This window comes from Saimiri boliviensis, chromosome X (assembly GCF_048565385.1).
Source record: "Saimiri boliviensis isolate mSaiBol1 chromosome X, mSaiBol1.pri, whole genome shotgun sequence".
Lineage (NCBI taxonomy): Eukaryota > Metazoa > Chordata > Mammalia > Primates > Cebidae > Saimiri > Saimiri boliviensis.
In genome coordinates, this window is record NC_133470.1 from 55,091,255 (window position 1) to 55,107,197 (window position 15,943).

Here is a 15,943-nt window from a genome sequence, read left to right on the forward strand (position 1 = left end):
CTCTAAGAGGGAGGAATCTTGGCCAACTCTAGCCTCTCTGACATGCTTATTCCTCACCCAGGATGGGCCCTCTTTACCAATTGATTAATTTAGGAAATATTTCTGTAAAAGATATTTGATTACCTACTTTGGGCCAGCACTGGGCTCCACCCTTGATCAGTGCCCTGAAGATGCTGGATTGGCATGACCTATAATTGACATGATCTGCACAAGACACTGGCTTCCTTCCTTTGAAAATTATTTCCAATATTGTGAATTAAAGGGAACTCGTAAGCTTTGGAATATGTCCCTGGAATCCCACCCCTTCCCCTTTACTTACTTTCTTTCCTGGATGTTTTTTTCCAAAAAGCTCAGTTCTGATCCCCTGCCCAGAACCTCTAGGCTCTGGCCACTGCCAACAGGATTAAGAAGGGCCCAACCTTCTAGCACAGCACAGCCTTCAGTGTCCTCCACCTACCTTCCTAGACTCTCCCCTCTCTTCACTTTACAGGCCTCATTCACCCTGGAGTAGGTTTACATATTGACTTCTAAAGGGGCCATCTGCATCCCTGCCTCTTTCTGGTCCATCCACACATGGTGTTTTCTCTACCTGAGACATTTGAGTGCTCTACTCCCTACCTGCACAGTCGTTCTTTTCCACAATCCAACTTCTCCTTTGGAAATCAGTGGAAACACTACTTTGAACTGTGATTCCTAATTTCCACGAAAGATTTCCTCTGTTTTTCTTTTATGGCACTGCTCAGGGTCTTTCTTGTACATTTTAGTTTTTCTGTTTTTCAGTGTCTTGAGATCAGGGACTGGTTCTGCTGCTCTGTTCCAACCATAGTTCTTAAACATTGTATTCCATTAATACTGGGTGAATTGAATGAATTTATAGGAGTTTATGGAGTTCCATGGATAGAATTTATGGAGTTCCATGGATAGAATTTTAAGTGGGAAGGATATACGAATTTGGATGGAGGAAAAATGCTTATTTGTTTTTTACCAACCTTTCATTTGTAATTTAGCCTTTTGTTCAATTATAAATATAGGCAAATAAAATAAAATAAAGGCAGCAGTAATAGCAGTACCCATGACTTTGTTACCAACTCTTAGGCTGTGGAGTGTTTTCCTGGATTCCACCATTTTTTTTAGTTTTCTTAATTAACTCATAGAAGTTTATGTAGAAACTATCTAATGTACATTTTGGTCTTGGTCTGTCACCCAGGCTGGAGTGTAGTGGCGTGATCTTGGCTCACTGCAACTTCTGCCTCCTGGGTTCAAGTGGTTCTCCTGCCTCAGCCTCTCGAGTAGCTGGGACTACAGATGTGCACCACCACACCTGGCTGATTTTTGTATTTTTAATAGAGATGGGGTTTCACCATTTTGGACAGGTTTGTCTTGAACTCTTGACCTCAAGTAATCTGCCCACATCAGCATCCCAAAGTGCTGGGATTACAGGCATGAGCTACCACACCCGGCCCCTAATGTACATATTTCTTTTATATCACAATTACTTATTGTGTATTTCTCAAAATATTATTTATGCTCAATATACTTTTGAAATTACAGTGGTAATAACCAACTAATAAGACCTAGTGCTAAGTAATTACTTAATGTGATAAGAAACACATATTATTAAATTTTGATAACTATTTCAATATAATTTTGTCTTATTGTATCTACTTTATTTCATACAGTTAACAAATATTCTGAGAAGGGGTCCATAGGCTTCATTAGACAGGCAAGAATGATTCATGGCACAAAAATGTCAAGATGTCAAATGTCCCCATCTTTGTATGTGTATACTATGCTATCTCTATCTCTGATATCCCCTTATTTGGTACCCATTTGTTTAGTCAGCATCTTGTGTGAGTACCCAGTGAGCCTTGAGAACTGGAGACAGAATTCTAAGTAAGAGGTAAACTTTGAGGTGAGAATGAGGTCTATTGTTCTAAAAAACCCACTGCCCTCTTTCTGTTCTCTCCTGTCCCTTCAGTCATTGGTGTTTTGAGGTTACCCTGACCCAGCTCAAGGGTTAGTTGAGGCTGGATGTAGCATGGTGCCCCTCAAATTCCAGGCTCCCTGGCCCCATCTTATTTTATGAGGGCCCATTTTATAAGGGTCACTGACTTGGCAGAAAGCCTAGGGTAGTACCAAATCAAAGTGGCTAACCTTGCCTTACTCCCACTGGGGTACTTGCCTTACTTGTTCCTGCCTTCAGGGCCTTTCCTGTCCCATTGTCAATCCTAAAATAGATTTCCTCCTTGGCTCCCTAGTGGGATTTATTTACAAAGTTGTTTTCTGGGCCTGATCCTCATCATAATTGTTTATATGGCAAGATGGCTGCCTGACCCCCTCTTCCCTGCTACCTGACCCCTGTGTTCAGGAAAGTCCTAGAGGTTCAAAGACTGATAAGGTTTAATGTCTTACTCACTCCATGGGAATTTGCATCTTTGCCAATTCTGTATATCTAGTGTTGTCCCTCAAAACTATAAGTAGTATGTGACCACCTTAGAAAATGTATATTAGATAGGTTTTTTTTTGTTTGTTTTTTAGTTTAAAGGGGAGAAAGCACATATAAGATCACCACCCCAAAACCAAGCCTGACTAATACTTGGACATGATTCCAATCATCTCTCGACGTATACATTTTACAAAGTTGAGCTCATGGGCTGTGTGAAATATTGTTTACAATTCCTCACTTAATATTACTAAGTGTCTTCCCTGGGCATGAAATCGTCTTCATAAAGATTTTGTAGCCGGGCGCGGTGGCTCAAGCCTGTAATCCCAGCACTTTGGGAGGCCGAGGCGGGTGGATCACGAGGTCGAGAGATCGAGACCATCCTGGTCAACATGGTGAAACCCCGTCTCTACTAAAAGTGCAAAAAATTAGCTGGGCATGGTGGCACGTGCCTGTAATCCCAGCTACTCAGGAGGCTGAGGCAGGAGAATTGCCTGAGCCCAGGAGGCGGAGGCTGCGGTGAGCCGAGATCGTGCCATTGCACTCCAGCCTGGGTAACAAGGGCGAAACTCCGTCTCAAAAAACAAAAACAAAAACAAAAACAAACAAAAAAAAAGATTTTGTATGACTATGTAACAAGCCATCTTGTGGCTGTATCATATATATGGTTTAAGCAAAATGTCTAACAACTAAAAATCAATTTTTGATTTCTTTCAATGGGAGACTGTTGTACTCTGTAAGAGGAATTTAACGTATTGGTTCACGTTGTGACGTTTGGATTTAGACCTACATTGAAACCCTGTATCCCCTACTTAATCTCAGTGTGACTTTAGACAAATACCTATTTCTTTGTCTTCAATGTAAAGATAATACTCTTCTTTACAGGATGATTATTGATATTAAATGGGCTAGTACATTTGAAGTACCTGGTGAGTAGCAAGTCTTAATACAGGAAAGCTGCTGCCTGTTACTATTGCTAGTGCTCCCATTACTACTGAGTTTTCAGCCAAAGGGACAAATCTCTAATTATGAAATTTCAACTGTCATTGACCTAGGCTAGTGGATCTATTTGTAAAGGTGGTGGGTATTTTTTCTAGTTCCCATGAAATCATGTGTGTTACTGTCTCTTATTTTGGTCTGGGCCTGTTTCTGGACCTTTGTACCCCCATTGACTTGGCTTTGGTAGGACCTCTATGCCACCCAGACTCACCTCTGCTGAGGCCCCTTTCCCATCTTGTGCCTAGGAAAGCCAATGAGACATAAATAGAGAAGCATTAACAATGCAAGGCAGCCTGTAGAACTACAGACATCAGCACTGAAATGGTCCTTGGACTATTTACCTAGTTTAATTGGCTGCCTTCCATCCCATTCCTGCCTTTGCACAGCTGAGGGACACTAAGGCCCAGGAAAAGGATAGGAGTCATCCAAGGCTGTAGATTTGACCAGTTGCATGTGAGGCTTGGAATCCAATGTTCTTCTTTGTTTTCAATTTTTAAGTTCAGTGGTACATGTGCAAGTTTATCATACAGGTAAACTTGGGTCATGGGGTTTTGTTGTACAGATCATTTTATCACCCAGGTATTAAGCCTAGTATCTATTAGTTATTAATGTTTTTTCCTGATCCTCTCCTGCCTCCCACCCTCTACTTTTTAGGTGTCCATGTGTTCTCATCCTTTAACTCACACTTGTAATGAGAACAAAGGGTATTATGCAACCTCTGCCTCCTGGGTTAAAGCAATTCTCATGCCTCAGCCACCAAAGTAGTTGGGATTACAGGTGTGCACCACCTTGCCTGGCTAATTTTTATATTTTTAGTGGAGACGGGGTTTCATTATATTGTCCAGGCTGGTCTTGAACTCCTGACCTCAAGAGATGCATCCACTGTGGCCTCCCAAAGTGCTGGGATTACAAGTGTGAGCCACCGTGCCCAGCCTGGCATTTGATTTTCTGTTCCTGCATTAGTTTGCTAAGGATAATGACCTCCAGCTCCATTCATGTTCCTGCAAAGGACATAATCTTGTTTTTTATTGCTGCATAGTATCATACATTTTCTTTATCCATTCTACCATTCATTGGCATTTAGGTTGATTCCATGTCATTGCTATTGTGAATAGTCCTGCAATGCACATGTGCATGCATGTATCTTTATGATAGAAAAATTTCTATTCCTTTGGGTATGTACCCAGTAATGACATTTCTGGGCTGAATGGTAGTTTGGTTTCCAGGTCTTTGAGAAATTACCACACTATTTTCTACCAGGGCTGAACTAATTTACACTCCCATCAACAGTGTATAAACATTCCCTTTTCTTTGCAATCTCACCAGCACCTTTTTTTTTTTTTTATTGCATTTTAGGTTTTGGGGTACATGTGAAGAACATGCAAGATTGTTGCATAGGTATACACATGGCAGTGTGATTTGCTGCCTTCCTCCCCCTCACCTATATCTGGCATTTTTCCCCATGCCATCCCCCCCAACTCCCCACCACCCACTGTCCCTCCCCTGTTTCCCCCCAACAGACCCCATTGTGTAGTGCTCCCCTCCCTGTGTCCATGTGTTCTCATTGTTCAACACCTGCCTATGAGTGAGAACATGTGGTGTTTGATTTTCTGCTCCTGTGTCAGTTTGCTGAGAATGATGGTTTCCAGGTTCATCCATGTCCCTACAAAGGACACAAAATCATTGTTTTTGATGGCTGCGTAATATTCCATGGTGTATATGTGCCACATTTTCCCTGTCCAGTCTATCATCAATGGGCATTTGGGTTGGTTCCAGGTATTTGCTATTGTAAACAGTGCTGCAATGGACATTCGTGTGCATGTGTCCTTATAGTAGAACGATTTATAATCCTTTGGATATATACTCAGTAATGGGATTGCTGGGTCAAATGGAATTTCTATTTCTAGGTCCTTGAGGAATCACCACACTGTCTTCCACAATGGTGGAATTAATTTACACTCTCACCAACAGTGTAAAAGTGTTCCTATTTCCCCACATCCTCTCCAGCATCTGTTGTCTCCAGATTTTTTAGTGATCGCCATTCTGACTGGCGTGAGATGGTATCTCAATGTAGTTTTGATTTGCATTTCTCTAATGATCAGTGATGATGAGCATTTTTTCATATGTTTGTTGGCCTCATGTATGTCTTCTTTTGTAAAGTGTCTGTTCATATCCTTCTCCCACTTTTGAATGGGCTTCTTTGTTTTTTTCTTGTAAATCTGTTTTAGTTCTTTGTAAATTCTGGATATCAACCCTTTGTCAGATGGGTAAACTGCAAATTTTTTTTTTTTTTTTTCTTTTTTTGAGACGGAGTTTCGCTCTTGTTACCCAGGCTGGAGTGCAATGGCGTGATCTCGGCTCACCGCAACCTCTGCCTCCTGGGCTCAGGCAATTCTCCTGCCTCAGCCTCCTGAGTAGCTGGGATTACAGGCACGCGCCACCATGCCCAGCTAGTTTTTTGTATTTTTAGTAGAGACGGGGTTTCACCATGTTGACCAGGATGGTCTCGATCTCTCGACCTCGTGATCCACCCGCCTCGGCCTCCCAAAGTGCTGGGATTACAGGCTTGAGCCACCGCGCCTGGCAACTGCAAAAATTTTTTCCCATTCTGTTGGTTGCTGATTCACTCTAATGACTGTTTCTTTTGCTGTGTAGAAGCTGTGGAGTTTGATTAGGTCCCATTTGTCTATTTTGGCTTTTGTGTGAGATGGTATCTCATTGTGGCTTTGATTTGCATTTCTCTAATGATGTTAATTTTTTTTTAATATGCTGCTTGGCCACATGTATGTCTTCTTTTGAAAGTGTCTGTTCATGTCATTTGCATACATTTTAACGGGGTTGTTTTTTTCTCATAAATTTGTTAAAGTTCCTTATAGATACTAGATATTAGACCTTTGTAAGTTGCATAGTTTGCAAATATTTTCTCTTGTGTAGGTTGCCTGTTTACTCTATTGATAGTTTCTTTTGCTCTGCAGAAGCTCTTTAGTTTAGTTAGATCCCCTTTCTCTAATAAATCATAAAAATAATAAGATTCCTAGGAATACAGCTAACTAGGGAGTGATTTTTGGCATTTTATTATTTTTGCTTTTGTTTCAGTTGCTTTTGGCATCTTTGTCATGAAATCTTTGTCCATTCCTATGTCCAGAATGGTATTGCCTAGGTTTTTTTTGAGAGTTTTTATACTTTTGAGTTTTACATGACATTTACATTTAAGTCTTTAATCCATCTAGAGTGGATTTTTATATATGGTATAAGGATGGGGTCCAGTTTCAATCTTCTGCATATGGCTAGCCAGTTATCCCAGCACCACTGATTGAATAGGGAGTCGTTTTTCCATTGCTTGTTTTTGTCAACTTTGTCAAAGATCAAGTGGTTGTAGATGTGCGGCCTTATTTTTGGGCTCTCTATTCTGCTCCATTGGTCTCTGTGTCTGTTTTTGTAGCAGTACAATGCTGATTTGGTTACCGTAGTCCTGTAGTATCATTTGAAATTGGGTAGCATGATGTCTCCAGCTTTGTTCGTCTTGCTTAGGATTGCTTTGGTTATTCCAGCTGTTTTTCTTTTTTTTTCATTTCCACATGAATTTTAAAATAGTTTTTTTCTAGTCCTATGAAGAATGTCATTGGTAGTTTAATAGGAATAGCATTGAATCTATTCTATAAATTGCTTTGGGCAGTATCACCATTTTAACATTTTTGATTCTTTCTATTCATGAGCATGGACTGTTTCTCCATTTATTTGTGTCGTCTCTTATTTCTTTAAGCAGTTGCTTATAGTCCTCCTTGCAGAGATCTTTCACCTCCCTAGTTAGCTGTATTCCTAGGCATTTTATTCTTTGTGACAGTTGTGAATGGGATTGCCTCCTTAATTTGGCTCTTGGCTTGACTGCTGTTGGTATATATGAATGCTAGTGACTTTTGTATGTTGATTTTTGTATACTGAGACTTTACTGAAATTGTTTATCAGATTAAGGAGATTTTGTGCTGAGACTATTGGGTTTTCTAGATATAGGATCATGCCATCTGCAAACAGGAATAGTTTGACCGCCTCTCCTCCTGCTTGGTTGCCCTTTATTTCTTTCTCTTGTTTGGTTGCTCTGGCCAGGATTTCCAATACTATACTGAATATGAGTGGTGAGAGAGGGCATTCTTGCCTTGTGTTGGTTTTAAAAGGGAATGCTTCCAGCTTTTGCCTATTTAGTATGATGTTGACTGCGGGTTTGTCAGATAGTTTTTATTATTTTGAGGTACTTTCCTTCATTACCTAGTTTATTGAGAACTTTTAACATGAAGGGGAGTTGGATTTTACTGAAAGCTTTTTGTGCCTTTATTGAGATTATCATGTGGAACTCGGTGCTCTTTATCCTGCTATTAATTTGCCTATGTAATTGTTTACCAGTGTTGTAGATAATCCAGGTTGTAAATCAGAGGTGAGAAGAGAACCCTGTGAGCTGAAATTGGCTAGTATAGATGGAGAGGCTTTCCTGGAAGAAGTACAGTTATCATTTGCTTGCTCTTAGTTGTAGGCTGATAGGCATTTTTTTTTTTTTTTTTTAATTGAGACAAAGTCTCACTTTGTTGCCCGGGTTGGAGTGCAGTGGTGTGATCTCGGCTCACCGAAACCTCTACCTTCTGGGTTCCAGTGATTCTTATGTCCCAGCCTCCCAAGTAGCTAGAACTACAGGTGCACATCACCATGCCCAGTTAATTTTTGTATTTGTAGTAGAGAAGGGGTTTTGCCATGTTGCCCAGTCTCATCTTGAGCTCCTAGCCTCAAGCAATCCACCCACCTCGACCTCCCAAATTTCTAGAATTATAGGCATGAGGCACTGTGCCCGGCCTACATTCTTGTCTGCTCCTTGGTAAGTATGGCTTCATGGCTGTATTGTTTGGTCTTCAATAAGCTGCTTGGGAGCAGGGGTTGTGTTTGGGTCAATATTCTCCCCTCTTCTCCATCAATATCTAAGTTGCTCTGGCTCTTAGCATCCTAGTTCCCTCCTCTGTGATTGAGCAGAAACACTTATCCCAGGCTCTGTTGAACACAGAGCCAGATGACTAACCTGCCTTCTTTGATCTCATCCTAGATCAGTGTGCGTGTGACCACCATGGATGCAGAGCTGGAGTTTGCCATCCAGCCCAATACAACTGGCAAGCAGCTATTTGACCAGGTAAGAGGGAGACTCCTAGCTTCCTCTCCTCCCAGTAGCTTCTACCACAATGCCGACCATCTATGCTTTTTGCCTCTTGTCAGAGAATCTCTCTGTTCACTCCAAGATAGGTCAAAATGAAGGCTGATTCCAGCCTTAATGTAAAAGGAGACAAAGTTTAACTTTGGATAAATGTTAACTCTCATCTGTATTAGCTACAGACAATAATTTTCCTACTCTACGTAATAAAAACTCAGAAGGCATACCCAAGCTGTCCTCAGATTTCTAGCCCTCTCCTACCCCTGTCTCCATTCTGCTCTTGTCTTTTCTCTCACCAGTCAGGAATGTTCACAGGAATAGAATTACCATTTGAACACAGCCTCCTTCTTTCTTTCTTCCTCTTCCCAACCCTGGGGAAGTTCTCACACAGTAGAAGGACACAGAGAGCAAAGAAGAAAGGGAAGCAAGAGGGCTTGGAAAATCCATCAGGGTGATATGCAGCCTCAACATTCTGGACAATAACTCACACCTCCACCTCATCAGAGGCAGGTGGAGAGATGGGATAATTGCCTGTCTGGTGAGGTCCCAGTCTCTGGAAATGGGAGCCTCATTTTTACTCCTAGAAGTCTGACTAGAGATGGCACATTCCCTTGAATGCTGTAAGTGTCTGTAGCTCCCATCTGTTTATTATAACATACAGTACATCCTTTCTGACAATAACGATTCACAATGAAAGGACACCCTTTTGTTTGGAGATGGGAATGACCTCTTCACTATGGCGACTAAGCAATTATCTTCATGGCATCCATGAATACTGTATACTAAGTATCGTGGTAAGCATTTGACTTCCACAAAGTTCTGTGAGTGCATGCATTAGTACTGACACATTTTACAGACAAGGACACAAAATCCTCATTTTCCTAGTTAGACCTTGGGAAAATTATTGAACTCTGTGGGTTGGTATCCCCATCCAAAAAAAAAAAAAATCTGTTACTTACCTCACAGGATTTTTGTGAGTGTATTATGTTTTATATCTTACCTGTTACTCAAAAAACTGATTATAGAGGGATATAAAGATGCCTAATCCAAAAGATAAATTATAAATAGATGAAAAAGATAAGAAAACACAAAGAGGGAAGAAAGTGTTAGCTGGAAGAAAGCATCCAGTATATAGTAGAGAAGTAATAAATGATAGATTCCTTTCTAATATTATGATGCTTCTTGTATTATTAATTGAGCTGGAGTTAACCTGACGTAGTGGCTTGTGCCTGTAATCCTAACACTGAGATGAGAGGATCACTTGAGCCTAGGGGTTTGAGACCAGCCTGAGTAACATAGCAAGACACTGTCTCTACAAAAAATTTAAAAATTAGCCTGGAATAGTGGTATACACCTATAGTCCCAGCTACTCAGGAGTTTGAGGCAGGAGGGTTGCCCAAGTCCAGGAGTTAGAGGTTACTGGGAGCTATGATTGCGCCACTGTATTTCAGCCTAGGTGACAGAATAAGACTCTGTCTCTAGAAGAAAGAAAAAGAAAATAAACAAAATAGTAAAGAAAAATAATCTAGAATTGAGAGAGTCAGGAGATGGGCTTAATGATCCTCAGAATATCTAACTTTAGGTTAAGATGGAAATTACTTCTCTGGAGTTTGTTTTGTGTTTGTTTTACTTTGAATGGCAAAGTATAATCATCGCTACTTAATTTGTGAAACTACAAATTAGTCTGAGGAATATATAAATACAAGTTTATTACAATTAAAGTGATATACTTGCATTCATAGAGCTCACAAGTGATTACAGTGCTAGTCTGGAATGACTAAATGCATTCTAATTATAATTGTGTTTTGCATTTTCCCTTCACATGCAGGTTATATTAGAGAACTTTTAAAGGGACAGCCTAGTGAAATCAAAAGGGCATGGATAGAGTTATGAATCTTGGGCCCTAAGGCTGGCTCTGTCACTAACTCACTGTGATACAAACATTTCCTTTCTTTGGGTCTCAGTTTCTCATCTGTACAATGCCTAAGTTGTTTCTCAAATCTGTTATATCTAAAAAAATTATCTCTGGCATTTATTTGTGCATTCTATATCTCTTTCTCTCCCATTTCTGTTCCCAGTATTGGGAATTCAGACAATCCTTTTCTGTACAAAGGAGGGAAATGCCTCACTTGAGTATGACCAGCTGCTGTCATATGTGAGGGGGTAGGACTAGTTGGCAGGGGGATCATCTCTTCCTTGACAGGCTTTTTACTGTCTCTAAGACAAAAAGAAGGAGGTGTCCATAGAACACATAGGCTTTTGGGCCCTTTGCTTTAGACAGCAGTATCATTCTGGATAGCAACTATTTGAGGGGGAGGGGATCAGTCAGTGCAGATTTTACGGATCAGCTGGGAGCCAGAGGCTCCTTTGACATTTACCTGTACTCCTTCCAGGAGCCCTGATTCTACTCATTCCCCGCTCCCACACCAGATGATGCCATCCCCTACCTTCAACACTGGGGCTTTGTACATTTGCATTGCAGGGGGACGGCTTGGAGGGTGAGGAAGGCATGATTTGGAGCCTGGGGCAGAAACATTATTGAACAAAGAGGTTTATTAACTTCAAAAAGCCTCAGTGCCTGGTAGTGTTTTGTTGGTGTTGGTTTGGTTTGTGTGCTGTGGGGGTGGTTTTAAGGGAAGCCTAGATAGTAGGGAACCCTGGCCAGATTCATATGTTAGTTCTGAATGCTATTGCTTCCCAAACAAAGCCTTTGAGAGACTTGGAAACCAAGAAGTCTATGACTTCCCATCAGTGTTATCTTGAGAAGTATTATTTGTTGAGCCCTACTGTGGACTATCCCTGGCTAGGTGCTTTAATCCTCACAATGATCCTCCCTCTGTGAGGTGAAAGAACATACCCTAGTCATGTAGTTAGTAAGTTGTGATACAGAATTTTGAATACATCTGTGATCACAAAACTGTACTTTTCCTGCACTGCACTACTCTGTTTGGGATGATTGAGAGTATTTACCTTAGAGAAGACTCAAAGAAGATACACTTTCTGTCTTCAGACCGCTGAAGGACTGTCATAAGAAGGACGAGGGCAGTCATGTTCTGTGGGTCAGAGGGACAGAGGTGGATCCCATAGGTGAAAAAATACAGGGAAAAAGATTTGAACTCAAGGAATTGAGCATTTGGCCCTCTTGAAACCAAGGCAGGTCAGCTCAGGAATCAGTAGAGGTAGTAGATGTATATGTTCATAGGCAGTTGGGGAATGCTAGCTCTTCTCTCTCTAACTTGATGAGGAATAAGGGAGGAAGTCTGTTCCGTCTGGCCCTTGGGACCCATCATTCAAGAAGGTCCTCCTGGTGGAGCCTGGGCCTGGGAGGAAGGAGCTAGACTATTTGAGAGGAATTGGCAAAAGCTCTACAGCCATCCTGGAACCCAGCAGTCATTTGGCGGATGACCACAGAGGAAGCCAATCAGAGAGGAAGTACTCCTTGGCACAAGCAATAAACAATAGGCAACAATGGGATGCCATAGCATGAAGAGGTCCAGGGCCTGGTGGGAAAGGAAAGTAGGGCTCACATTTCCTCTCATTTACCTGTCTTCTTTTGAGTGTGCTTACAGCTGGAGGGGAGAGAGAACATGGTTTGCTACAGTGATTCTTTCACTTGCTTGGGCTTCTAAAGTTTTTGATCTTTGATTAACTAGGTGCCACTAAAAGGCAGTGCTCAGAGATGGAGGTGAAATCTCAAAGCATCGATTCGTTCATCTATTCACTGATTCATTCAATATTGACTGAATGTCTACTCTGTCAAACACCATCTCTGTTCTTCAGGAACTGGGAGTTCCTTACCTATAAAGGCATACAAAGGCACATGCAACTTTCCACCCAGAAGGAATGAAATAAACTGCGTTGAGGCTCAGATCGCATAGGGTGGTATATAAAGCATAGGATTTAGAATCAGCCTTGAGTTTGAATTCTGTCCTGTTACTTAGTTGTGTGACCTTGGATGACTCATTTAGCCTCTCAGTACTTTCCTTTCCTTAGTAAAATGATAATCATGCTAATCTCAGAGATTTTGTGATTTAATCCCCAAATAAGTAAAGTGCCTGGTGCATACCAAGCATTCTAATATTGGTGATTCTTTTTAAGGACTAAATAAGTAGGTGGCATTGCCCTGAGAGTTCAGATGAGGGAGCTATGAAGTCAGGAATTTTTCTGGCTCAGTGAAGTGCTTAGGACTTTACTGTTCATTGAGGACAGCAAACCTTTTTTTTTTTCTTTTTCTTTTTTTTATTTCATAAAATAACTAATATCTATTATTATAGTAGGAGGACCTCCATCTTATAAATAAGGAACTGAAGCTTACAGAGGTGAAATTATCTGTTTAAGGTCATATAGCTAGGAAATGGTATAGCTGTGGCTTAAACCAGGGCACATGGCATTTCCAGCTTTCCCAATGCTTTTTATCAGCTGTCCTCTGGAACTTTCTTCCACTTTACCTGCTTCTAAAACTTACAACCCTTGCTAGTTTGGGCATGGTGGCTCATGCCTGTAATCCTAGTGCTTTGTGAGGCCAAGGTGAGAGGATCACTTGAGGCTAGGAGTTTGAGACCAGCCTGGGCAACATAGCGAAAACTCATCTCTACAAAAACTTAAAAACTAGCTGGGCATGGTGGTGCATGCCTGTAGTCCTAGTTACTTGACTGGCGGAGGCTGGAGGATCACTTGAGTCCAGGAGTTCAAGGTTACAGTGAGCTATGATTGGGCCACTGCACTCCATCTTGGGTAATAGCAAGTCCCTATTGAAAAAAAAAAAAAAAAAAAAAAAAAAAAGATAAAAAGAAAGAATCTTAGAATCTAGGCTGAGTATGTTCTCTGCTATAGAGTAAGTAGGTGGCCACATGACTACAGGCAATGTGGAATAACAGAAACAGCAGTAGTGGTAGCCCATCTTGGTGCTTTCCAGTGGTGCAGTGATTTGCTTTCAGGTGGGTGGCTGATGTAGATGCTGCGAAACCTGTCATGGTATCTCGAGGGCCTCAGGTGTTTGGGCATTGATGCAGTTTTGCACATTGTTTTTCACACAGTTCTTCTCTTGTGACTCCAGCATTATTTCCTCATTCTCCTCTAGGTGTGTGTGTGTGTGTGTGTGTGTGTGTCTGTGTGTGTGTATGTGTGTGTGTGTGTGTTTCTTTTTTGGAGAGATGGGGTCTACTCTGTCACCTAGGCTGGAGTGTAGTCGTTTGATCTCACTGCAACCATCACCCCCCGCCCCCACCCCCAGTCTCAAGTGATCCTCTCACTTCAGCCTCCTGAGTAGCTGGGCCCACAGGTGCCCACACCAGCTATCTTTTTGTATTTTTAGTGGAAATGGGGTCTCACCATGTTGCCTAGGCTGGTCTTAAACTCCTGAGCTCAAAGGATCTGCCTGCCTCGGCCTCCCAAAATACTGGGATTACAGGCATGAGCCACTGTGCCTGGCCATGCTCTGGGAGATTCAAGAAGAGAATCTCTGGGCTCCTAAGCTGACCTGATCTTCCCTCCCCTCTACAGACCTCAGATATAGGTTGCCTCCACATGCCAAAAGGAAGTAAAGGTTTTTTTTTTTTTTTTTTTTTTTTCTTACTTCCAGAACCTTCTGATACTTAATGAAGGTTTACTCAGAAGCAGATCTTTTCTTTTCACTGGACCTCAGTTTTCCAGTTTATGTTGCTTGAATCCTGTAACTCTCCACAGTCATGGAGCTGAGTAGAATACACAGCCTCCAGTTTCTTAAGCTAGTGTCTTAAAAACTGAAGTCCTAGTTTCTTTAGGTGTATGTGGCAGGTTCCAGGAGGGACACAAAGCTGTGAGATGAATGTGATTTAGTATTCTAGAGCATTAATTTTACTTGTAATAATTTTAAAAATTCATTATTTATGGAGTAGAATATAGAATTTGCACAAATAATGAAGACTAAACCTGAGGCTTCAAATAAATTATAGCTGCCTTTCAGCCATCTACCTATTATCTCCCCCTGCCACATCCTCTGTGTTCCTTGGGTATATCCACTCATTATTTTCTGCTGCTTCAGGATTTTTTCCATGGCAGTTTTGAGAAATACTGGCTAAGATCAGATAAGCTGGCTGTCAGGTCAAAAGGAGCCAATAAAGAATTTTCTTTTTCCTCAGGGATAGAGCCATTTCTTAGAGAGGAATGATAAGGACCCTAGTCACTGGAGCCACAGAGGTTATTACTGGAACTGGAAGCTAGATGCTAAGCTCTCACTTGAAAATAAGATTTCTCTTTCCTCTGGAATGGAGGTCCCAACTGGAAGCAAAGCTGAAAGCCAGAAAATCTTTGCTTGGAAAAGGGATTTAGAGTTGCCTGATAAAATGGTTCACAGCACCCTCATGGGCCTTAGAGATTTCCTTGTAGCCTGGAGTCAGAAGTCATCCATTTTTGTTCTTTGTTCTTTTTCAGTTTCAACTCTGATTTCAGACCATATTTCCTTCCTGCCACATCCTCAATTTCTCACTTTGGGACTTCAGTGCAGGCTTAGAGGTATTACTCATCTCTTTAAGCCCTAGAGCCTAAGGAAGTGGAAAATTTATCTTTCTGGTTTCTTTATGTTCACAAAGGAAGAGACAGTGCTCAAAGAGATCAAAACCCCCCACTGAGCCAGAATTCTGTTTTGTTTTGTTTTGGTGTGTTTTTTTTTTTTTTTTTTTTTTTTTTGACGCTGCTTTAGGTTTTACTTTGTCCAACTTCTCAGAGTTACTCTGGATCTCAGAAATACTTTAGTCACCATGATCCTCCTTCTCTTATCATAGCCCTACCCCCATCCAATAGTGAAACAGACAATGTGGTATAAAAAGAGGCTAAGGGGCTCACTCCTGGGATTCTGGGACTGGCTGCTTAGTCTGTGCTTACCTCACATCCTTTCAGTGTTGGAGTCTCTGAGCCTCTACAATTAGTCTGTTACTACAGGTAAAGGTCAATTGCTGCATGTCTGAGACCATTTTATGTTCTTACAACAGAAGACCTGAGGCTACGTACTTTATAAAGAAAAGAGGTTTATTTGTCTCATAATTGTGGTGGCTGGAAAGTCCAAGAGCATGGCACTAGCACCTGGTCAGCCTCTGGTGAGGGCCTTTGTGCTGCTTCGTAATGTAACAAAAGGTCAAGTAATTCATAGGGACAGGGTCCCCATGACCGAAACACCTCTTATTACATACCACCTCTTAATGATTCAACCTCCCAGCACTGCCACTTACAATGAAGCATCAGCATGAATTTTGGTGGGGACAAACCACATCCAACCCATAGCTCTGCTCTGGTACTTCTGTTCCCAGTCTGTTCTCCCCTACATGACCTAATATCCTGGC

The 15,943-nt window shown here is 41.4% G+C and overlaps 1 protein-coding gene across 3 annotated transcripts in view; it reads left to right on the forward strand.

Moving 5' to 3' along the window:
- Positions 1–15,943, forward strand: part of MSN (moesin) — an 80,380-nt gene that overhangs the window by 47,358 nt on the left and 17,079 nt on the right. For all 3 annotated transcript variants that reach the window (XM_003940944.4, XM_074391800.1, XM_074391801.1), the window contains exon 2: positions 8,526–8,609. In XM_003940944.4, coding sequence (XP_003940993.1) covers positions 8,526–8,609 — 84 coding nt within the window. The remainder of the gene's footprint in view (positions 1–8,525; positions 8,610–15,943) is intronic.